Genomic DNA, 23,590 nt, shown 5'->3' on the forward strand with positions numbered 1-23,590 from the left:
CACCTTATTAATATCAGATGGTTATTTGGTCCCCATGTCCTGTTCTAAGTATGGCTTGTCCAATGTGAAATCTCTTTTATGTCGTACCCTGTTCGTGCATAAATGTTGTTTTGTATGGACTCTGGGCTAGTCACTCTGGTTCTGACTGATGTCTAACCAGCATGCTGTGTGGAGGGTTGGCTTGCTTATGTCTTAACTACGTATTGTCTTGCATACATGTTTTTAACTGCTTTCTTGCTTGCATGTTTATTTGCTTGCTGTGAAGTTCGTATTGTCCCTTGTGTTCTGCATTAATTGTAAGGCTGTCTTATGCTGTCTTGTTGTCAATTGTATGGTAATTTTAGCAATGTCATTATTACTTGTTGTTCACACACTAATCAATTTTAATTAGTTGTAGTTTATTGATCAGTGCTTTAAGATAAGACTGATGTTTGTTCCCTCAACGTAGTTCTACTTTGTTTTATTTCAGGCAGCCTTTGTAACACCTGGCCAGGGACAACGGATGAAAATTAGCCTTTGGCTAAATCTGGCATATTTACAGAAATGTCTATTAATATGCTCTGTCCCTTCAAATAAACAAATAAATAAAAAAAAATAAAAGAAGCTCTCTGAGAGGACTCTGAGAATCTTTGTGAATACGGGCTCAGGTGGGCAGCCAACAACCTGGAGCCCTATGCACAAACATTCTGAGAACACTCTCCGAGAGCTCCTAACTTTGCCTAAAAATCTTAGCAAGGAGTCCTAGCCTAGGAGTGATTTAGGAAAGTTCTCAGAGCAACTCTGAGCAAGAGACAGAAACTTTAACCTTGGTGAGGAGGTGTGGTTGATCCCCTTGCTAGGTATGATGCATTCTTTAAACAAGTGTGATTGGTTGTCAAATACACGCCCCTTTGTGAGCCTGCAGGGTGAGGACACCCAGTGGAAATGAAATGAATTGCTGACTGTTAAAGGGTTGTCATTGTTCGTGTGATCACTGATGGAAGGTTTAGACAGACCCAGGTCATCACTGCTGCATGGCGTTATTGCATTGGGTGGCAAATGTGTGTGTACCCCTAATGAGATCAACCACACATTATATCCCTGCATGATCAAATCTGTAGCATTTCATTCATTCATTCCATCCAGTGTTTGGAGAATATTTCTCCTACCTCTTTGTCTTTCTGCCATTTTCTCCTCTGATTAAGAAACTCTTAAGCCTCTACTCCAATCAGTTTTTCACCTTAGGAGCTCTTTTAAGGTCTAAAATGCTCTGTGAATAACTTTAAGCTTTACCAGGATCTAGTCTTAACTCTAAGGGGAAATTCTAAGAAAACATCACAATTCTAAGAATTTTCCTATAATTTTGTCACTAGGAGCAACTCTTTGTACTAGGAAGCTTTGTGAATAGGCCCCTGGTTTCATGCAACCAATGAACTATAAAAAATTAAATGCTTGGGATCTCATTGAGACAGACCTTTATTTGTCAAAATGTATGGCCACACTGGGCTACTAAAAGGGACTGGGTGTTTAATTGGAACCAGGCTTTTAATTGAAGTTTTACGGTATGCACTATGGGCATGGAACAATCTTCAGAAAGATCTAAAAATTACAAACACTTAAATCCATAATTGACTTTAAGGGCACCATAAGGAATGTGAATTGTGGATTTTTGTATGCTATACTGTATTTGTTGCTTTTTAGTGTGTTGTGATTGGCTTCTACCTTGGCCAGGTCTCTCTTGTAAAAGACGTTTTCAATCCTAATGGGACTTCCTGGGTAAATAAAAATAAAATAAAATGGAACTGAATTTTGACTTCAGATGACTTACCAATGCCATTAGGTAGACAAATTTTTGAAAATCATTTCACTTAAGAGAAATAACAAAACAACAGCAACAGCTTGGCAACATGTTACAGTCATATACATCAATAAGAAAGTGTAGATGTCAAAGGACACACATCTTCAAGTTTCACCGTTTTATTTTCTAAATGCATTGTAGGTTCATGTCTCATATCACTATACAAGCTGTTAAAAAAACTGTAAAGAACCTCTGTTAACAATAACAATACCATTATGCATACACACTCTAATAATTCTTTGATCACTAATGCTTGCCAATATTTGCACACTAAAGCATCTGTGTTCATGTAATTACATTTTGTTTTAGATCAACTGGATGATAATGTTTCATTTGTGTGTTACAAAGAGACTTGTGACAGGAGTTTTTCCAAAAACATAAATACATGATTCTCATTATGCCATAATTTTGCCATAGAGGTCAGGGGCTATATTTACAAACATTCTGAGAATACTCTCAGAGAGCTCCTAACTTAGCCGGAAAGTTTATAGTAAGGAGTCCTAGTTTTGAATTGATTTAGGAAAATTCTCAGGGTAACTCTTAGCAAGGAGGAGACAGAAACTTTTACCTAAGTGGAGAGGTGTGGTTGACCCTGTTGCTAGGTATGATGCATTCTTTATACAGGTGTGATTGGTTGTCACCGACATGCCCCTTTGTGAGCCTGCAAGGTGTGGACACCCAGTGGAAATGAAATGAACTGCTGACTGTGTGTTGAGATTGTTAATGTTGTTACTCACATCCTGTATTTGGAGAATATTTTTCCAGCCTCTTTGTCTTTTCACTATTTTCTCCTCTGCTTAAGAAACTCTTTAACCTCTTAAAAGTTCTCCTCTCTGCACCTAACAGTTTTTCATCATAGGAACTCTTTTAAGGTCTAAGGTGCTCTGTGAATAACTTTTTTCTTTACAAAGATCTAGTCTTGACTTTGAGGGGAAATTCTAAGAAAACGTCACAATTCTAAGAATCTTCTTAGAATGTCGTCACTAGAAGTAACTCTTAGAACAAGGAAGCTTTGTGAATACAGCCCCAGGGGTGTAACTATCACTAACTTTGTATATTCACATTATCTCATGATTCTCCATTACATGTGACCTGATTAATCAGTCCAGTGAAAACACCAAACCTGAGTTGCTTCCAGTTTCTCCAGTTGAATTTGGACATGTAGGTGCATTGCATATCCACACATTTCATGAAATCATCCAAACTGAACATACTGAATTTTTCAACTACATACTAAGTAAGGTAAGATCTTATCAGCTCCCAGTCAAAAGCTGAAATAGCAGGATAGATATGATCTAAAGAGTTATCATCTTATATGGTCATATTATTATAGCTGCTTGAGTTCAAATGCTTGCACAATAACTTAAAGTTAAAAATATCATGGAATGCATAAAATTATTAACAGCACAGAATGGGTGACTGTCTGTTGCATTGAGAACCTTGTTCACCATTTTTAAGGCTTCCAGAATCTCCATCTGCATTTCAAAATGAAAGCATAAGATATCATTCTTAAAAAAATGAAGTAAAAAGGTACAGGGTGATACACAGGTGAAAATAAAATAACATATACTGTACTTAAAGGTCCAGTGTGTAAGATTTAGGGGCATTTAGTAGCATCTAGTGGTGAGGATTGCAGATTGCAACCTGCTGAAACTCCTTGCTATAATTTCTACAGTGTTCATTGTTCAGGTTTTTACAAGAAGCTGGATTATCCACAAAGGTCTCTTTCTCTTAAAAAAAAAAAAAGACCAGGTGATTTAAACTGGTGAAAACACTGTATAAAGGAGTCTCACCTCATAAATCAGTGTTTCTTCAAAATTGTTTGGCATGTAGCAGATGGGCTGTTCGCCCAGCCCTGCTAATATGTGCTCACTTTATTTCTAATCCAGAAGTTGAGTAGGTTTTTACCATAAGCCGAATTATCTGCAGAGGTCTCTTCCTCTCCAATACAATGCACTCAGGAATTTAAACTGGTAAAAACACTGAATAAAGCTGTCTCGTGTTTAAAAAATCAGTGTTACTCTAACGCTGCTTGTCAGGGAGAAGCTTCTAACTCATGCAAAAACATGAATGTCATTATCTAGAGCCAGTGTTTCGTTTGTCCGTTCTGAGCTACTGTGGAGACATGACGGTGCAACATGGCAGACTCTGTGGATGAGGACCTGCTTCCTATGCAGATATAAACGGCTCATTCTAAAGTAACGAAAACAAAACAATTCTTATTTTCAGGTGATCATACACTAAAGAAAATATACTTCATTCATTCATTCATTTTCCATAACCACTTATCTTGTTGGGGGTCATGGGGGGGCTGGAGCCTATCTCAGCTGACACTGGGTGAGAGGTGGGGTACACCCTGTACAGGTTGCCAGAATATCACAGGGCTGACACATAGAAACAGACAACCATTCACACTCATTCACACCTACAGGCAATTTGGAGTCACCAATTAACCTGCATTTCTTGGACTGTGGGAGGAAGCTGGAGTACCTTAAGGAAACCCACGCTAACATGGGGAGATCATGCAAACTCCGCACAGAGGGGGTCCCCCACCACGGGGTTTGAACCCCCAGGTTTGAACCAGGAACCCTCTTACTGTGATGCCACAATGCTAACCACTGCACTTCCGTGCTACAAAACATAAAACATACTTAGTATATTCCATTTCTGCCAATATATCCCTGTGAACCCCTGAATACGCACTGGATCTTTATCAGACTGAAAACAAGTGAGTCACAGCAAGTCAGCCATTGTGTTAGCTTCTTTGATTGTTAACATACAAGTTAGCTCTCAAAATAAATCACCAATCCTGTACTTCTTCTGTCACATAAAATACACATTAACAATGGAATAGGGCTTGCACGTGCAAGTTATACTCTACTGTTATGTGTGCAGCAGTGGGCATGTCTGTCTGTAGAGGCCAATGTGACAATTAAGGAGAAACTACAATGCATGTGTGATTGGTTGAGGTAGGCAGGTATAGGAAAAGATCAATGAAGTCATGTCACATTTTATTAACCCATCTACCTACCCCTCCTCCCTACAATGTTCTTTGAAACTTAAACACAGACAGTAAGTTTTTTCAAACTGTTTGCCAAAGACTGCAAACCAGTGATTTCTCTCACTATGTTCTGGTAAAACATGACAGGCATCTGCATGGAGCAAATATGCTGATTGGCATTTCTCTCCTGAGCTCAGACACCAACAAAGACCCTTCCTACTCTTACACTAGTCACTCATGACTGGACAAACTGTCAGTGGTTTCTGTTTTTGATTTTCAAAGTGAAAAACATTGAAACTGTTGACAATTTTCTTTTCAACTATTCCAGCTAAATGCTTTTTTCCACTTCAAAGACCGAACAGAACTATGCTTTATATCAGTAACACCTGAGATGTTCTTCACAAGGTCTGGGAAAATGATAATAGACATTCACACCTTCATATGCTTTTCCAGATGTAAATCTAGTAGTAAAAAGTGTGTTTGAGAGATGTGGTAAAGGTGTGTGTGGGGTTGGACATCACAGCCTCAGCACTGCTACCCTTCCTCTCTAAAGGACAACAGTTTGGTGTTTTCCATCCAGCAGCTGATGGGACAACAACAGTGAGCAGTCAGGTCAAATCATACAATTTCACACCCTTCCTTCAAATACAGCCTGTGTGACATCACAGATAAGACATCTGCATCTTCCCATGTTCTCAAATCCTGACTGCTGCGTCTGTAGCTGAGGTGTGGAGTCTGATTGATCCTTTGGGTGGATCAGGACTCTGTTTGGTCTGATTGTTGGATTTCAGGCTCGTTGCTCTCATGGTTGGACAGCAGCTGGATATTGGACTGTGTTGTGTCTGACAGCTCCTGAGGTTCAGTCCTGGACTCTGACAGACATGATGTTTGTCCTGGCTGAAGTGGAGAATCTGGTGGAACTAGTTGTTGCTGTGCTTGGATGTTGGACTCTGACGAGACTTGTGGTTGTAGCTGAGACTCTGATGTATGAGATGTTTGCTGACACTGGCTCTGGTTGTCTGATGGGTCTGATGGGCAGCATTGTGAATCTAGATGCAACTGTCTCTGCAGCTCCTCAGCACTGTGGGCTAACATGATGCTCACCTTCCTCTGGTGGGCCAGGGCCTCCTCTTTGTCATTCAGCTACAACAGGAAACACAGCATTAATGAAGGAGAAAAATCATTCTCTCTGGAGACAAAAACAGTCTTACTGATGACTCTTACATGAGGAACTTTAGCGAGCTTTAGCGCCATCTACTCCACAAGCTGCAGAACAGCAAAGATTAGTCTAAAACTGGGTGTAGAGTTTATGCATAAGGTAAGGCAGAAATTATGTTTTAGATCATGAACAAATGAATGAATAACAAGTTACTGAAGCATTCGAGAATTCAGGATGCCCTGTATTCAGATTAATCATCGGTCCACTTAAAGATGAGCAAAGATGCTAATGATGGCTACAATAACCATAAAAAGCTGACTTTTAAACTGAAATATATTTCTCCAGTGGTTTTCCAACTTTATTTTCTTCTTAATTTGAATGCTCTTTCTTGTGTTGCATGTGTTAGTTCTAGGATTTCTTTGCATACCAGCAAAAAAATATAAAAAGAGGCTGACAAGTAAACCCCAGTTAGAGCATTGACACTCCACAGACTCTCACTTCTCACATCTTTAAACTGCATGCTTGGAGTTCTGTTTTACGGTCACTGTTGATATGGATTCTCTCTCATCATTCCTCATCATGGTGCACCATTACCTTTCCATATAGGCTGGAGGATCGAGCCCTCACTAATGTTCCATTAAAAACTGCAAGGGATCAATTTGTCCCATTATTTCTCACTTGATAGATTCTCTATTATCAGTTAAAGCTGGAGTAGGCAGTTTCATCAAGTCATCACTGGACAAAAATCCCATAATGGACTTTGAACATGTTGTAATTCAAATTGACTGAGAGAAAAGTAGACTTCTGCCCCTCCTCTTGGCTCTGTTTTCAGGCTTTAGAAAATCTAGTCCACGGCAGGAGACTTTGGCCAATCACAGGTCATTTCAGAGACAGGCCATTCCTATTGGCTGTTCTACAAATGCAGATGAGTGTGTACGTCCCTTCAGATGGTAAAAGCCTGATTCAATGGTGGAGAATTCTACAGAGAAAGTTACTATTCCAACATTGGCAGCAACTCCCTACACTGCAAAGCAACTCTGAAAAGGAGGACAGACTTATCAAAAAGAATCTAAAAGATCGTCAAAACTAACAATAAACAGAACAAAACACTTGTCAATATCAGTTCGGGGTTTCAGAGATTGAGATAAAATGTTGCTAATAGTTTAGCCTTCTGCTAACCGGAGCTAAAGGCTCATGTCTGCAGCTTCAAGTTCACATTTATGTAGCTGACGTTAGCTAGAGCCTTAAATCACAGTATGTCCTTCACCTCACTCCTCACCACTACAGACCACCTTGCCGGGAGGAAAGCGGACAGCAGCCCTGACTCCCTGCTGGATCTGCAAACTTTCTGTTGCTGCCAAGGGAGAAGAAAGGACTGAAGCCAATGATCAGTTTACAGCCTTTAATCATACAAACAGACCAATGTATCAACACCACTGTGTGCTGTTTCAACCAAACTTTTTGTTGTTGCTGTTACACAGGTTAGACATCCTGGTATTTTTGGCATGCTTCATTTGACATACTATGTACTGGTACATATCAAACCTTTTTCTGGCATACTAAATAGTATGGTAGTATGGATGTTGGAGTGCTCAGTAAAATTAGGTGGTTGAAGAGGAAGCAGAGGAAGTAGAACAGCTGGAAACTGCTTGTCCTGTCCACCCTTCTGTCTGTTAACAAGCCCTCCCCTCTGACAGGCTTTCCTTCCTGAATCCACATGTGGCCATTCAGAACAGTTTGAAAGACTCCTGACTTTAGACAGACATCATGTGGTATGAACTAGTTTATTTAAAGCCGACTGAGGCCTTACGCCAGGGCCACACCAGACGCGGAAGCACGCGGAATAGCCTTGAAGCGCCGAGAAGTGAAGCCAGTTTCCTTTCGGCGCCCATGTTAACCGATTGTGTCATCCACACCGGCCGCACTGTGCAGCTCCGTGGCTGGCGCTGCAGTGACTGTTTCGGCGTCTGGTCTATTTTCTGCGTGAGCCACGAGCAAATGTGTCAAGCCGGGCAGGAATATAGGCTATACATTTTAACCAGTGGTATCTAAACAGAGCACGAGAGAGATGAACACACACACACACACACACACACACACACACAAGAAAGAGAGAGAGAGAGAGAGAAAGAGAAAGAGAAAGAAAGAGAGAGAGAGAGAGAGAGAGAGAGAGAGAGTGAGTGTGGGCCGGCTATTCATCAAGACCACATGACGTCACAGTGTTTTCACGCCGCCGTATTTGGGTCTGCTCACAGCAGTCACAGCATTGTCACGTTACCAAAACAAGTAGAGTAGGAGGAAAATATAGCGAGAAACCGAAAATGTATGTTACTTTAAGGATGCCAGGAATATGTTGTGCTGTTGGCTGTGATACCATTCGACAAAGAAACCCCAGACTGCAGTTTTATTCCATCCCAAAGGATGTAGACCGGCGGAATAAATAGTTGGCTGCGATAAGAAGAGACCACAGGGTGGGGGTTGGGGCACACACACGCAAACAGAGAGAGATACCCATGATGGAAAAACAGCCCCAAATATGACGGAGACAACAGCTGGGAACAGAAGCGCTTGTCGACCGGCATGGAGAAATGCGCGGCTGGTGTGAACGGGCGAGAATTTCGGTGCGCTGTGCTTCGCAGCACTTTGCTGGCAGTGTGGCCCTGGCGTTAGCATTGACATGGAACTGGAAGGGGGTTGACATGATGAAAAGAATGACATTGCAGAGGGTCAAACACTGTAATAAAACATAAGGACATCCTCAAGTTTCATACAGTCTCTGTGATCTTGAGATAACAGGCCTGCAGATGTTAAAGAAGATACTCACCAAGTCCAGCAGTCTGTAGAGAGTCTCTAAAAGATCATCAGGCATCTTGGAAGGCAATAATCCTCTCAACCTCTGGCTTACACTGAGCAAAGGACTCCTGTTAGCAACTGGAAGGAAAAACGGTTTCAATAAATGGAGACTATAAGGCACTGAAATCAAGAATTATTTACAGCTTCTTGGGGAAATCAGTGAGTGTTAGACAGTAAATCCCTGGCTGTGACAGGGAAACAGTATGGACTCCTGTTTGAGAAGCACCCTGTCCTCCTTTGGGGTGGGATTAAACCTTCCAGTCCTGAAGGCTAATGGTAACATCACTCAGTGCAACTGTGCACAATACAGATCTTTGTCCTTTGTTTAGATTATACTTCACATAAGCCAGCAATTTTTTATAAGACACTGAGTTCATAGTTTTCCTTCATACCATTTGTCAACAGACAATTTTTCTCTAAACATGAGAAACATTTTACTCCTAATCTCCTGGATGTCACAGATTACCATGAAAATAAATGACAAGTTATTCAAATAAAATAAAGATTTCAACTCATTAGCCCAGAGATGACAGTGGCAGATGTCCCAAATAAATATCTTTATAGTGAATCTCTGATCGGACATCTTCACAAGTCTATTCCAAAACCGGAGCATTTGACATTTATATCTGATGTTTGGAAGTTCACACCCCACATCTCCAATAATGGCCAAAACTGAAGTTATTTTATGGACATCCAGTAAACACTGAATTGACACACACATGAATTATATAGTTCTTTGTAAGTATGGAATCCTAGGTTGCCACATTCTTTAACTTTGTTCAGTACAGATCCCAGCACTAAACCCGATGACTTAGCTAGAACACTGACAGCTTTTTTAAATGACATGTGCTCGTCCAGTGTCAGACCAATATATTAATACTGGTCAGTGTATGACAGCAGTAATGAACTAAATCTATACATATCTACACCTCAAAAGTGTATGGGTACAGGTCCTTGTGTCACTTTTAGAAATTCATAGACTATGAGCAGAACAAACCACCTGAGGGAGGACCTAACCATCCTCTGTGATCTCATATAGCACACTGAGCTGATAGCACACTTGCCTTCAGCCTTGCAGTGATGGGTTTTTAGGATGTTGGCTTCAGCCAGCAGCAGGAAGTGCTCACTGCGTTTCCTCAGCTGCTGTTCAAAGGCAATACGAAAAGCATCAGCAACCATCAACGCCTCTTCTCTCCTGGCACGCTGAGCATCCAACTGGAAAACACACACACACAAACACACACACACACACACACACACACACACACACACACGCGCGCGCGCGCGTTGACTCTGAAACTGAGCCACTCAGCTTTCCCTCTCCTCATACCTATATATCACCCTGCTCTGGAGATTCTAGGGGAGTAATGTCCCTATTTGAGCCCTCTCCTTAAATATGAGACTATGCAGTTATGTCAAAAATCCATTTTCTGTCTGTCTAGACTGCAGGTCAACCTTATTTTAAGTTTAGAAAAAGACAAAATTTAAAAAAAAAAAAAAAACCTGAAATTGTCTTGTGCAAATGCTTCACAAGAGCAATGACAGTGACAGTGAAGTTGGCCAACATTTCCCAAAGTTAACTCTGAATCTAAAAACAGATTCACGCTTTTTTCAGCACTGGTTGTCAGGAGGTTGGTTTGAAACCCTACAAGGACAAAATAGTATTTAATACAACAGACAAACCAATACTGCAACAATGGCTGATGTTTTCTTATGATCTAATGAACAGCATTAGTAGTTTGAGAGAGAAAAAGAAGAAAAACATGGAGCTTGGGACAGGTGGAGTGGGTAGATGTAGTTTACCTCCTGTTGTAGCTGGAAGAGCTGCTTCCTGCTGGCAGCAGCAGTCCGACTGCACGGACAAGCTTCAGCAACACCAAGACACCTGCAGGCACCCAACACTGCCAGCTGCAAAACACAGAGAAGATGGAGACTAGTACTCACTCTGTAGTACAAGTTACTCAGAAACTATTCTCAAGTAAAACAAAGACCCTTTGTATGAAACCTCATGGCAGTTTTTTTTTTTTAAGTTTTTACTACAGTGAAAGTATAGGCAGTTGTGCCAATGCTGGCATAGTAACTTTCTGCATTTGCAGATTCTAAGCCAATATGAATGCCCTCTTTCTGAAATGACCTGTGACTGGCCACAAACCCTAAATCCAATCTTTCCATTTGTGTCTCTCTGGTGGCCATCTGCAACACATTAAAGATAGAATCTGGTGAATGTCACTGGAGTGAGACCATTTTTAAGCATTTACCTCACTGTATAAAATGACCTACTGTAACCCCTAGGATAATCACAGCCTCATAAAACTTTACAGCCATAAACTAGAGATGTTGGGCATTCAGAGGGAGGATGGCTATCACAAGTGTATTTATAACAAGGGGGTTTCTTAGCAGTTGCTTGTCATCCAATCACTGAAAAATGCAGTTCCTACAGAACTCTCCAAATGTCACAAGTTTTGATACCAAATGACAGCATTTCTTTTCTATGGTCTTTGTGTCTTAATGTGGTATTTTGGAAGGATTTGTGACCATTTTATTGATTCTTGAGTGGTCAACAATGGTTTCATTTTGCACTAAATCTGTTATGGTATCAACACCAAAATTGCCGCAACCGTGAGACATAGTTGAGCCTGAGAATGGCAAGTGCTTCATTTTGGGAACTGGACTTGCTTGAGTTTCTTGAAGACATTTTGCCGCCCATCCAAGAGTTCAGAAACTTCAGTTAGAACTTCAGTTCTAACTGACTGATGATGAGTCGCAGGCTTTTAAACTGTGTGGGTGTGAACCCTTACAGAGTTGTTGTGGTCACATGTGAGCTCTGAGTTTCAGACTCGTTAAGGTCACGTATGAGTCATTGACCCACCCAGCTGTCTTGTGTGTCATTAAGGTTAGATGGGTCCAGGTGTGAATTTTTATTTTTTATTTAATCTTTATTTTATCAGGCAGTTTCACTGAGATCAAGATCTCTTTTACAAGAGAGACCTGCGAACAAGGAACATTCACAATCAGCAGACAAAACAACACACAACAAACAAAACAACAAGATATAAAAGGAATTAGCAGAAACAGTTACAACAATCATAGTAAACATCAGACAACAAAGATTTAAAATCTCCAAGATGAATGAATGTCTCAAGTTTAAGGGCAGATTGCAGTTCATTCCATTTAAAGGGAGCATAATATCTGAAACCAGTTCTGCCAACATTAGTACATGTATATGGAATCTAAGGTTAGATATTTACTGGATCGTGTTCTGTAGTTACTGGATTTAAATGAGAGAAGAGATGTGAGGTCATTCGCAAGTTTCAGCAGTAGAGCTTTGTAGATGAATAACATGAGATGGATACTTCTACTAGACTGCAGTGAAGTCCAACCAACCTTTTGATACAGAGTACAATGATGAGTGCGAAAATTGTCATTAGTAATGAAGCGTAATGCACTGTGATACACAGGGTTTAACTGCTGAAGAGTTGATGGGGCAGTGTGTTAGTACAAGATTACAAGATGTCACCATAATCAAGGACAGACATGAAGGTTGACAATACAATGATTTTTCGGTCGGAGGGAGACAGACAGGCTTTGATCCAGTTCAAGAAGCCTAATTTGATTTTTAGTTTTTGAGTTAACTGTTGAATGTGAATCTTGAATGATAAATTGCTGTCAAGCCAAATTCCAAGTATTTGTATGAGTCAGTGAGAGTATTGTGGGTGCCATTTAAGGTCTTGATGGCAGGATAGCCAGAGTCACTAGTGGTGGAAGTGGAGAATACCAAGTATTTAGTTTTTTCTGCATTTAAAACTAGTCTGTGGTTATGGAGGGATAATTGTAGGGCATCAAAGGCAGTCTGTAGATGAGTCAGGGCTTGGGATGGGGTAGAACCGGGGGCATATATGATACAATCATCAGTAAAAAAGTGGACATTAAAATATTGATTCGGGAGAATTATGTTATTAATGTATAATGTAAATAGCAATGGTCCAAGGATAGAGCCCTGTGGCACCCCGTTTCTGATAGTGAGTGGACTTGATTGAGCATCATCAGCAACAACAGTCTGAGTTCTGTCAGTGAGGTAAGAGTGGAACCAGTTAAGTGAAGAAATATCTAAGCCTATGGACTGTAATTTATGAAGAAGAAATTTATGATCAACAGTATTGAATGCTTTTGAGAGGTCAATGAAAAGAGCAGCACAAAACTGTTTATTATCCAGGGAGGAAACAATGTTATCTATGACTGAAACTGCAGCTGTAACTGTGCTGTGACCTGGGTGAAATCCAGACTGTTGTGGCTGAACTAAGTTTGATGAGTCGATAAAATAGCGTAGTTGATAACTGACCAGTGATTGCAGGATTGAGTTCATACCAATCGTAATCATCTATCTCATCATACGGATGAGATGAATGCAAGGTCATGCTGACCTTGACCTTTGACCGTTGATCACCAAAATCGAATCAGGTCATCCCTGAGTCCAAGTTAGTGTTTGTGCCAAATTTGAAGAAATTCCCTCACAGCGTTCTTGAGATATCACGTTCACAAGAATAGGACTTACATACGAATGGACAGCGCAGAGGCATAAAAAATAGAAAGATTAGTTTCTATATTTCTTATGTTTTACTATTCCAAAACTGTACAGTTTATCAACTCTCCAAGAACTCTCGACAAAAATAAATGAGGAACTGGACTAACTGCTTCTTTTTGCCCTGTGGCACCCTGGGAGGTTCCTCTGGCCCCGCAGTTACACCGCAAAACACTGAAGAACATTCACATTTGACATGATCACACAGAGCGTGCATCAAGTTTTCATCATGTTACACTACAACATTTTGGTATGATTTGTGTGACATACTCACTAAAATTAATCAATTCCATCAGAACCAGCACTTTTTCTCCTTGGAAATGTTAACAATTTGAAATGAATCAAAGCTACAGGAAAATTATTGATTTATTTATAGCTCCTGTTGTTTCTAGGAAGTGTATTGCATTTACCTGTAAGTCAGATTCCCCCATCTCTACATCAAAGTGGACATCAGAAATTATGATTTGTATGCCTCTAGAGAAGATTATCTATGTCCTGAAAAACAGACATGATGCCTTTTTACAGATTTGGCAGACTTTCATTGAGTATATAGAAACATAACCTTTATCAACTGTGGACTCACTTTAATCTCTGAACTGGCTCCATCGTAAACTAAAAGAAATGTCCAGGCACAATTGTTGGGATATCTTAGTGACAAGAGACTCACAAAATAGATTTAAAAAAAATTTCATTGTTTTTGTGAGATGAGTCTTTCTATTGAATTCTTTGTTTGCTTATTTGTTTGTTTTTTTGGAGGGAATAGGTTGTGATGTTAATGCTAAATTGAAAAACTTTAAATAAACGACATACAAAAATAAAAAAACTTTTTCATGATGTAGTGTAAAAATTACCCTGCTAAACATGCTGCTGAGAGTCGCTTTGAAAGGACATAACTGAACTGAATCTAAGACCCCCCCCCCTTTCTCTCTCTCTGTAACATGATTGGTGCTCTCTCACCTCCAGAACACTTGCATCTCTCTCTGGGCTGTACTGAGGTTTGGTTCCTTGGTAAGCTCTCTGCTCCTTCACACTCAACATGGAGAGAAGTTCCATGCACTGTCGACTCCGGGCTACAAAAACACACACACACACACACACACACACACACACACACACAGATGCAGCTGACAGCTGTGGAAAAATCTTTTAAGTGGACGCAGGGACTATGTGATCGGTTATTTAGATGCAAATTCTGAGTGTTGGTGAGTTGGGGTCACACACTAAGGGTTGAACTGCATGAGGTTTAGTGACTCCACACACTGACAGACAGATCTACTTGACTTCACAGGTGGAGACATGTCTAGATCACCTAAAATGATTCTACATTATTCAGTACTTACCGGAATTCTCCGTCCGGAGCTGCTGGATCTCCCTCTCTCTTTCCTCCAGGTTGTCAGTCAGAGTCTTGTTCTCACTCAACATTCTGATTACAACAACAACAACAACAACAACAGCAACAACAACAATAAAGTTACAATACAAACCAATCAAAATAGCACAGACATGAGTGTTGTGTGGTGTAAATCTGAACCTGTTGTATTTCTGCTCCCAGGATTGCTGAGACTTCTTCATCTGGACCTGGCTGAAGCTGAGTTCCCACTGCAGGCTGTTCACCTCCTGAAAGAAATGGTAGCAACATATTTGAATTATGACTCCTATATTACATAACACCAAGTCGCATGCCTCTAGTTTTATATACAAGTTTATATGCAAGCCCAGCAGCACGGTGATGTCGTGGTTAGCACTGTCGCCTCACAGCAAAAGGGTTCCTGGTTCAATCCCAGGAGGGAGCCCTTCTGAGTTTGCATGTTCTGCCCGTGTCAGCGTGGGTTTTCTCCGGGTACTCCGGCTTCCTCCCACAGTCCAAAGACATACAGATTGGGGATAGGTTAAATGGTGACTCTAAATTGTCCGTAGGTGTGAATGTGAGTGTGAATGGTTGTCTGTCTCTATGTGTCAGCCCTGTGATAGTCTGGTGACCTTTTCAGGGTGTACCCCGCCTCTCGCCCAATGTCAGCTGGGATAGGCTCCAGCCCCCCCCACAACCCTCAAGAGCATAAGCGGTTAGAAAATGGATGGATGGATGGATATTAGGGCTGCTCGATTAATCGATTTTTTATCTAGATTACGATTTGGGCTTCCAACGATTATGAAAACAAAATTATCGACATAAAACAATTATGCGCTTCTTGTCAGTTTACTCTCGTCTTGCGTTGCAATACCTCCCCCTCCTCTCCCCTTTTCAATCCATGAGCCAGTCAAGTAGGTGAAGTACGAGTAATGCGAGGGGCAGGTGATCGAGGAAGATTTAAAAAAAAATGTGCGGAAAATGGCAGAGGGAGAGCGAGAGAGGTTGGTCTGTGTGTGTGTGTGTGTGTGTGTGTGTGTGTGTGTGTGTGTGTGTGCGCACGTGTGTGTGTGTGCGCACGTGTGTGTGTGTACGTGTGTGTGTGTGTGTGTGTGTGTGTGTATGTGCATCAGGGCCAAACTCCGCCGTGCGCAATAGAGAGAGAGCAGAGGATAATTTTAAACGGGCATGTAGAGACAGAAATGACATGCCGTCCACGTGCGCCGCATAATCATTTGCATAATCGTGAATTCAATTTTGATCAAAATAATCGTGATTATTATTTTTTCCATAATCGAGCAGCCCTAATGGATATGCAAGCCCCAAGATAAAGTCCCCAAACTTTACTATAATAAAATCTTTATATGGCCTCTGTTCTCTAAGCATGGCTCAATTCACCCACACTAACTTTATGTTATCCACCATCCTTTACAAAATGCAGGTCCATACCATGACTTAGTCATACTAAAAATTAGAAGGAAAAAAACAAAACATTGGGCCACAGGGGGAGCCACAGCGATCAGTTGCATTTTAGCCATTTTGAAGCATTTTTCTGTTGTTATAGCGCCACCCAGTTGCCAATTAGAGTTAAATTTCTCCAGTCACCTTGAGGCGTCCTGTTCTACATATCTACCAAGTTTAGTAAAATCGATATGGTGGTTAGGCCTAGATAGGAAATTAGCTCTGTAGCGCCCCCATTTTGTTTGATGGGGTCAATGATGGAGGGGTCCCCTCAGATTATGTGTGGTCATATGCCTACAAAGTTGCGTGTTGATCGGTGAAACCCTTGAGATGTTATACACCTTTATGTGATGAGCCACGCCCTCCACAATATTCATTGCCTTATAGAAGCTCAGTTTTAGTAAGTTTTCCAACTTTTGCCAAGAGGGAACTTTAGATATTAGTCCCTAGATTATGATCAACGAGTTTCATGCAGATCAGTCAATATTCCTAAGAAATCAATTTTAAGTGTTTTTCAAAAAATTCAAAATGGCGGAAAATCTCTAAAACCGGAAGTTATGGGTTCTTGAGGCAAATTTGTTCCTCGTGAGGAGAGGCATCTCTGTGCAAAGTTTCATGTCTCTACGACATACGGGGCATGAGATATGCCCATTCAAAGTTTGCAATTTCAATCGGTTGCTATAGCGCCGCCCTTTGGCCAATTGATGTCATATTGCTTCATTCGCATCCTCCCATGACCCTCTACCACTGTGCCAAATTTCACATGGATTGACCAAGTCAGTGAGGAGAAAAACATGGAACAGACACAGACACACCCACACCTACAGACAGAGTATTCGTCATTATATAGTAAGATATATATATATATATATCTATATATATATATATTTATATGTATGTATGTATGTATGTTTATTTTAGTATGTATGTATATATATATGTGTGTGTGTGTGTGTGTGTGTGTGTGTGTGTGTGTGTGTGTAAACTGGTCGAAAAATAGTTAGTAAAATAGCACCATTTCTTTTTCTTGTGTCATTGTGTTTCCTTTACTCTTTGATAAACAGGAAGAAAGCAGTTAGTTCCTGACTGTTGAGCAGAATGTTAAAGCAAACAGACCAAGCCCTTATTTGAGCAGCCTGCACTCACACTTACCTTCTCCAGAGCTTTAGCCCTCGCCTCACTCTTCTGCAGCAGACTCTTAGTGTGACTCGTGGCTTTGTCAAGAATGGCCTGCGTGAAGAAGAGCAATTTTTAGTCATTGGCTAAACAAAGTTAAGACTCTACAGGTTTTCACCTCAGTGTATTACTCTCTTCTCTCTGAAAAAAAAACTGTTCTAAGACTTCAAAGACAAAGATGTTTCAAACATTACTGGTGTTCACGATCTGTGTCACTGCCTTTGTCACTGATGTTCACACATAATATGATGGGAGACTAGTAGATGTGTAGAACCATCCAAAGATGACTCTTTTACCAAATTTTTTAAACTCCATCAGGGACTGGAAGGCATATCATTTTGAGCAACTTTATACTGAAAAAGCCAGAGTTGTCTGTAAGGCAAAGGAAAGTGTTGGCAGTAAGAAAAACACAAAATATCACCATCCTTTATGTCAAGGAGACGTGAGACCAGAACTGGGAAAAAAAATTAATTTCACTTTCCTTTTCCTTTTCAAAGCTATTAAAGTAGGACACTACTTTAATAGCTTTGGCCATTATTTCTAACAGAACTTTTTCTTCACAAGCCTCATTATTCAGTGTTCCTCCGAACAGCATTTTTGGCCCTTTTGCCTTCACCAGTTAACAGCAGAAACCATCAGGAAACATGGAGCGAGATTAAAGGAGATATTATGTCACAAAATAGCAGTCTTAAGGGGTTAAAAGCCGCAGCAACACAAAGGGTCCCAAGTGGAATTTCCTTAATTTTAAAGGGTCACAAGAGAAAAACATTGAGAACCACTGTTACCATTAGGTAGCCTAACAAGGACACCTGCTAAGCAGCGTTCTTGATGGATACTGACTTCATCGGCTGTCTGGGCACTCTTGTGAATCCAGCTGAATTTTAGAACAGTGAAGAGGAAGATGCAGTACTTTGGTATGAACGAGTTACTCTACCTTCCCCTGTAAGATCTTCAGGGCTTCATATTTGCCTTCAAGGTAACGATGTGCCACCTCCAGCTCACAGCATAACACATCTATCACCTGTCAACACAGCAGAGCCATCAGTTAAAGTCTGCCAGGCTGGAGTTAAATCAACACAGTTATGTCAGTTATTCTTTGTCTTTTTTTCTTCACTTTTCCTACCTCAGCTGCTTCCTGTAGTCTGTCTTTCAGCTCGTCCTTGGACAGGTCACCCAGGGAGCCTGATGATTCACACAAAGCATGCTCAAGCTTTAGAGGTCACAGAAAATGTTTGTGCACAATGACACCTTTTCAAAGTGACATCTTCAAAGAGCTTCAAAAGGTTGTTACAGGCTAAGCACGTGGGTTTGGAGTTTGTGGTTTAACTTGTGATTGGAATAAAGTTAGTTGTTCACATAACTGGGGAAAAACTGTTTCATTTTATTAAGGCAACACTAACCTTTCTGGAAATTTTACGCTTTTCTTTGTTTAGCTTAAAATGCTATTAATAAGCTGATGCCACACAAAATTGTAAGTGAATTTCACCAGAGATAAAAAAATAAATAAAAAATACTCAGTATTAGAGCCCAGTTGCACCATTGTGGTTAAATAATGATTGAGGGTCAATGACGCTTTTCTGGGCTGGAAAATAAATTCAAAATCCAAGTTCACACAGCAGTCTTCCTTGTCATGTAACACTATGGAGACATCAACTACATGGAATTTGAATCATTTCATTCTTCTTCTTTTGGGGCCCAAACGATTTCAAATGTCAATAATATATTTTGTGACTGAATTATACAGTTTTTATCTCTTTTAAATACGTTACTATTGGAGAAAAGAGGTACAATATCAGTAAAATAGCTGATTCCAAACTAAACTAGGGATGGACAATAATATCAGCCCTTCATCTGTATTGATGGTATCGGCTATAAAATAAATCAGAATCGGCCAACATGCTTTTTCTTATTTTACACAATTAATATATTACATATATTGAAAAGTGTTGTATTTCATTAGCCTGAGTGTCAGACTGAAGCTCCCAGAACCTTCAGTCTGACATTGCCTCCATTGAAGGCGATTTACAAGGGGGAGGGAATTTGATTTTTCCCTAACCAATCAGTAGAGATCAACGACTCACCCAGAATCTGACGTCATTAGTATCCATGCCTTGGGGGTGCCGAAAACAAGCGAGCATTGCCCGTTTAAAATGCCTCCGTCGTCGTGCACGCCCAGCTGCATCGCCGTTAAATCCAGTTTAGCAGCTTCCTTAATTTGGTCCTCCATTAACACGAAATACCTCGATAGCATCGTTAATGCGGTCTGTAGGATCTGTAGCAGTCGCCATTGTTGCTATCCTCACCAGTTACCCACCGGTGCACAGCTTGACATCAGTGTGGCACTGATTGGCTAATCGCTAGACCCACCTTTATCCCCGGCGTTCATTGGTCCTTCCATCTTTTGGACGAGATAAATCGCAAATTCATTGCAGTATGCCAGACCAGAGATACAAGCCTACTCAGTTGAGTGGGCGGGGTCTATGGTCTGGAACCAGGCTAGTATTTCATGACCCCATCTGCTGGTGGGCCATCACGTTAGGAGTATGCATGCATAATATGATGTTAATTCCACCACAGAGGAGACTTGATCTCTAAAATTAGGTGGGGAAAAAAGTGGATATATTGATATCAGTATCGGCCAAATGAGTTGTTATATATCGGATATATCGGGGGGAAAAAACAATATCGTGCATCCCTTCTTTGAACAGTAGTTTATATATAATTAGCACAGGAAGGAAATAAATCTGGGCAGAAAAACCTCCTTATGTGTTCATATGAAAGCCAAGTTTCTAAATTAGCAATTGCCATTGCAGAAACAGCATTGCCAGAACAACCTACCAATCTCCTCACTTACTCTGCCTAATGAACTAACTCAATTCCCAAATATTTCACAAAATTCCAAACATACTGAACCTAACTGTATGCTAGCTGTCCAATTAGCACTAGAGTCAGTTTAAGGACTAGTTTCCTAATAAATCAAGACCAAAATACAAAACTGTTTCAGATGTTTTTAACACAACTTCAGAGTGTGTATTGTGTATTACACTTTGATTTATGCAAAATGACAAGAAGTCATAAAGTCTGCTAGGGATGCACGATATTTGATTTTTTGCCAATATTCAATATGCTGATATACAACAACTTATTTGACTGATAACTGATACCAATATTGATATATCCACTTCTTTTCCACACTTTATGTTAGAGATCATCAAGTCTCTTCTGTAGTAGAATTAGCATCATATTATACCTGCACACTCTTATTGAGATGGTATTCATTTATTTTGCAAAATAAGAAAAAGCATGTTGGTCGATACTCACTGTTTATTTTAAAGCTAATATCGGCCGATACCAATGACATGCCAATATTGTTGTGCATCCCTAAAGTCTGCAATTCCAATTGAAGGTGAAATAAGGTAATCTGATGGTATCTCGCCTATCTTGCCATTTGATCCTTGTTTAGCTCCTGTGTTACAGTGAAGGGACAGTTTACAGAGGTTCTTACTGGAGCGCGGCAGCTTCCAGCGGGCTCTCTGCTGCCTCTCTGCAGCCTTCAGTCCAGGGATCCAGGCTGCTTCTCCTGCATGGCTGCCACTCCTGAGCAGCTCTGATCTGGACAGCAGACTCTCTGTGAGACCAGCAAAGCTCTGGCTCTTCATCCGTATGGAGCTGGGCGCTGCTCTGACTTCCATCCCGTCACCAAGATCTCCATCCACCATGTCATCATCCAGACTGTGGGCCTCACTGACCTCCTGCATCTGCTCCAAGTCAGACCTTACATTACATTCACCATAGTATGGATCTATTAAAATTGCCAAACCACATATATTTTTTTTACACAAGTGTGATGGAATTCCTTTGCATTTTATCCCTTATTTTGCTTTATTGGTATTAAGTTACCCCCTAGCCTTTAAGTTTCACAAAATCAAAATAGATCACAGCACCAAGTTTTTGTGTGGTTATATCATCTATAAACAGTGTCTTAATGGTCTGGGACACTGTAGGGATTAGGTCATTACTCCTACAAGAACTAACTTAGTGCTGTGGTTTGGGTCACTGCAACCAACTCAGCTGCCGTTTTTCACTAGAACATGTATTCAGTTAGTTTCAGTTATTTATTAGCATGCGGCATCAGAATGTTGTGTTGTTTACAAATGCTGAAAATACTCATAGATTAGATACCACGATGTTGTACCACTATGTTTTCTGCATTTTGACTTTGTGCGCTTCACTAAATCACAGCGCAGTCCTTTCTATACTTACACCACCAAACTTAACACTGTTATACCATATAGAGGAGTTAAAACCACAGTAGGGGAGACCGGGAACAAATGTAACAGTTTTTGGTTTTGGTATCATTACTCAAAAACCTTTTAAACTATTAGGATATAAATATTTTCTTATGTAGGTAAATTGTGTCTGTGCATTCTAACAGTCATCACATGTTTTTCAAGAAACGTTATCTGCTCCCGTGTGACTGTAACAGCATATGGGGGCAACTATAACAACAAATGTAATACATTCATGTACATTCCAAGGAAAACAATAAACTCCCAAGAATATAGATACAGTTAAAACAATTTAATATCAATTTAACAACGAATCCCAATTTAAGTACGACAGAGAAATTAATAATATAGTTATACAAATATAAAAACAAAACTTTGACAAATATGAGACTTCAGTTTGTCCACTGGCAGGCAGAGAGGGATTGTCACAGACAAGTGATGAGGGTGTCAGGGCTTTTTAAAATCTGCACCAATTCGGTCTGTTATGAGAGCCAATCCACCTCCCCCCACTCACAAATATATGAGTTGATAAATGAATTGAATCTTTATCTCCCTCTCAACCTCCCTACATTCATATTTTGAGTGTAGGGTTGCAACAGTATGAGATTTTCATGGTATGATAACTGTCTCACAAAATATCGCTGTTACATTGTATCATAATATTACAAAATTATGATTATCATCATCAGTCAGAATGACCCTTAAAGGAATGAACAGAGGGTTATCTTTGGTTGACCAAGCATTTGTATTGATTTAGTTTTTAGTTTTATATGTATTTATTTATTAAGCATGTGTAAAAAGTCTCCCTTTGAAAATAACTACAATATAGTTTAGATTAAAACACACACAAAGTTAAAGATGAATTTGACTGATATCATATCACTATAACATTTTCTATAGATTTTGTGATAATATCATTATCGTGAAATCTTTAAGGCACTATACTTGTGTCAAGAAAATCTGATATGTTGACAGCCCTGCTTTGTAGACATCACGTGAATTATAATTTTTTGGTCATCACTGAAACCCCTTAAAAACCCTCTTTATGACCAGGGTGTCAGAAATCTGGCAGGTTGTGTAAAAAGCTACATTTGAGTATTTGTGAAAAGTCCAACTGACTGTAAAGCTGGTTGTTGGAGTATAAAATATTATATCCAATATTATCTATGCGAGGTGTCAGTGTTTTCTGACCTGTTTGAATGGTGACCCTTAGGGAAAAAAAAGCTACTTTTAATACCTTTAACCCCTTATCATTTGCCATGTCCTATTGAAAACTCTGCATACAGTGATACTGGTTTCAGTAATTCAGCTCTGTGCTCCCGTGGCCTGCTGACTATGGATCATCTAGATGACATCTAGACGATTTATTTATGAAAATACTTAACAAAAATACACAAAAAGGCACAAACAAAGCCTGAAATACACGTTACAATATTTGTTACAAAAAAGTTCCCTTAAAGTTTTGAGGGTTTTTTTTTTTTTATGTAAACGACTTCCTCTTACCTGCGACTCTGAAGCAGTGAACGAAATATTCCTCGGTGCTTCACAGCCTCCAGCGACACGCGGACAAAAACAACGTTTAGTTAAATATTACTTTAATGTTACCTACGAAGAGACACCTCCAACAAGTTCAATATATGAACCCAGGGTACTATGAGGTGAGTCCTTCCTCCGCCAGTCGCGCAGTCTGAATGCCACCTGCTGCGTCAAGCTCAGACACTAACTACATCCGGTCGTCACTTTCAAAATAAACTCCAGATAGTTTTTATACAAAAACAAAGTACGGCGCTGGAAATACGCACATAATAAATAATTAAAAACGTTCCGTAAAAATAAACGACATAAAAACTACGCTAATGCACCGCATTTAACCTACAGAAAACAGAG

The 23,590-nt window shown here is 40.1% G+C and overlaps 1 protein-coding gene across 2 annotated transcripts; it reads right to left on the reverse strand.

Annotated features, from left to right (window-relative positions):
- Positions 1 to 1,953: 1,953 nt before the first annotated feature.
- ccdc125 (coiled-coil domain containing 125) lies at positions 1,954 to 23,395 on the reverse strand. Of its 2 annotated transcripts, none has more exons than XM_049579352.1 (12): positions 23,207 to 23,395; positions 20,920 to 21,172; positions 18,538 to 18,596; positions 18,349 to 18,435; positions 17,391 to 17,468; positions 14,961 to 15,046; positions 14,770 to 14,852; positions 14,387 to 14,499; positions 10,654 to 10,758; positions 9,915 to 9,993; positions 8,822 to 8,928; positions 1,954 to 5,981 (listed from the first exon to the last, which is right to left on the reverse strand). In XM_049579352.1, the coding sequence occupies exons 2-12, from the start codon at positions 21,170 to 21,172 to the stop codon at positions 5,595 to 5,597; spliced, it is 1,437 nt and encodes a 478-aa protein (XP_049435309.1). In that variant the 5' UTR covers positions 23,207 to 23,395; the 3' UTR covers positions 1,954 to 5,594. The 2 variants fall into 2 exon arrangements, with proteins under 2 accessions (XP_049435309.1, XP_049435308.1); XM_049579351.1 differs by having other exon boundaries at positions 9,915 to 10,065.
- Between the last annotated feature and the right edge of the window lie 195 nt (positions 23,396 to 23,590).

The sequence above is a fragment of the Epinephelus fuscoguttatus genome, linkage group LG6, assembly GCF_011397635.1.
Source record: "Epinephelus fuscoguttatus linkage group LG6, E.fuscoguttatus.final_Chr_v1".
Lineage (NCBI taxonomy): Eukaryota > Metazoa > Chordata > Actinopteri > Perciformes > Serranidae > Epinephelus > Epinephelus fuscoguttatus.

What these genes read in the sequence shown, in the direction of transcription:
- ccdc125 (XM_049579351.1), bottom strand. Translation starts at nt 21,172, where the DNA reads ATGCAGGAGGTCAGTGAGGCCCACAGTCTGGATGATGACATGGTGGAT. An exon ending in CTGGAAGCTGCCGCGCTCCA is followed by an intron (nt 18,597 to 20,919) that starts GTAAGAACCTCT and finishes GTGAATCATCAG; the next exon opens with GCTCCCTGGGTGACCTGTCC. An exon ending in GCTCCGGACGGAGAATTCCG is followed by an intron (nt 14,500 to 14,769) that starts GTAAGTACTGAA and finishes GTGTTTTTGTAG; the next exon opens with CCCGGAGTCGACAGTGCATG.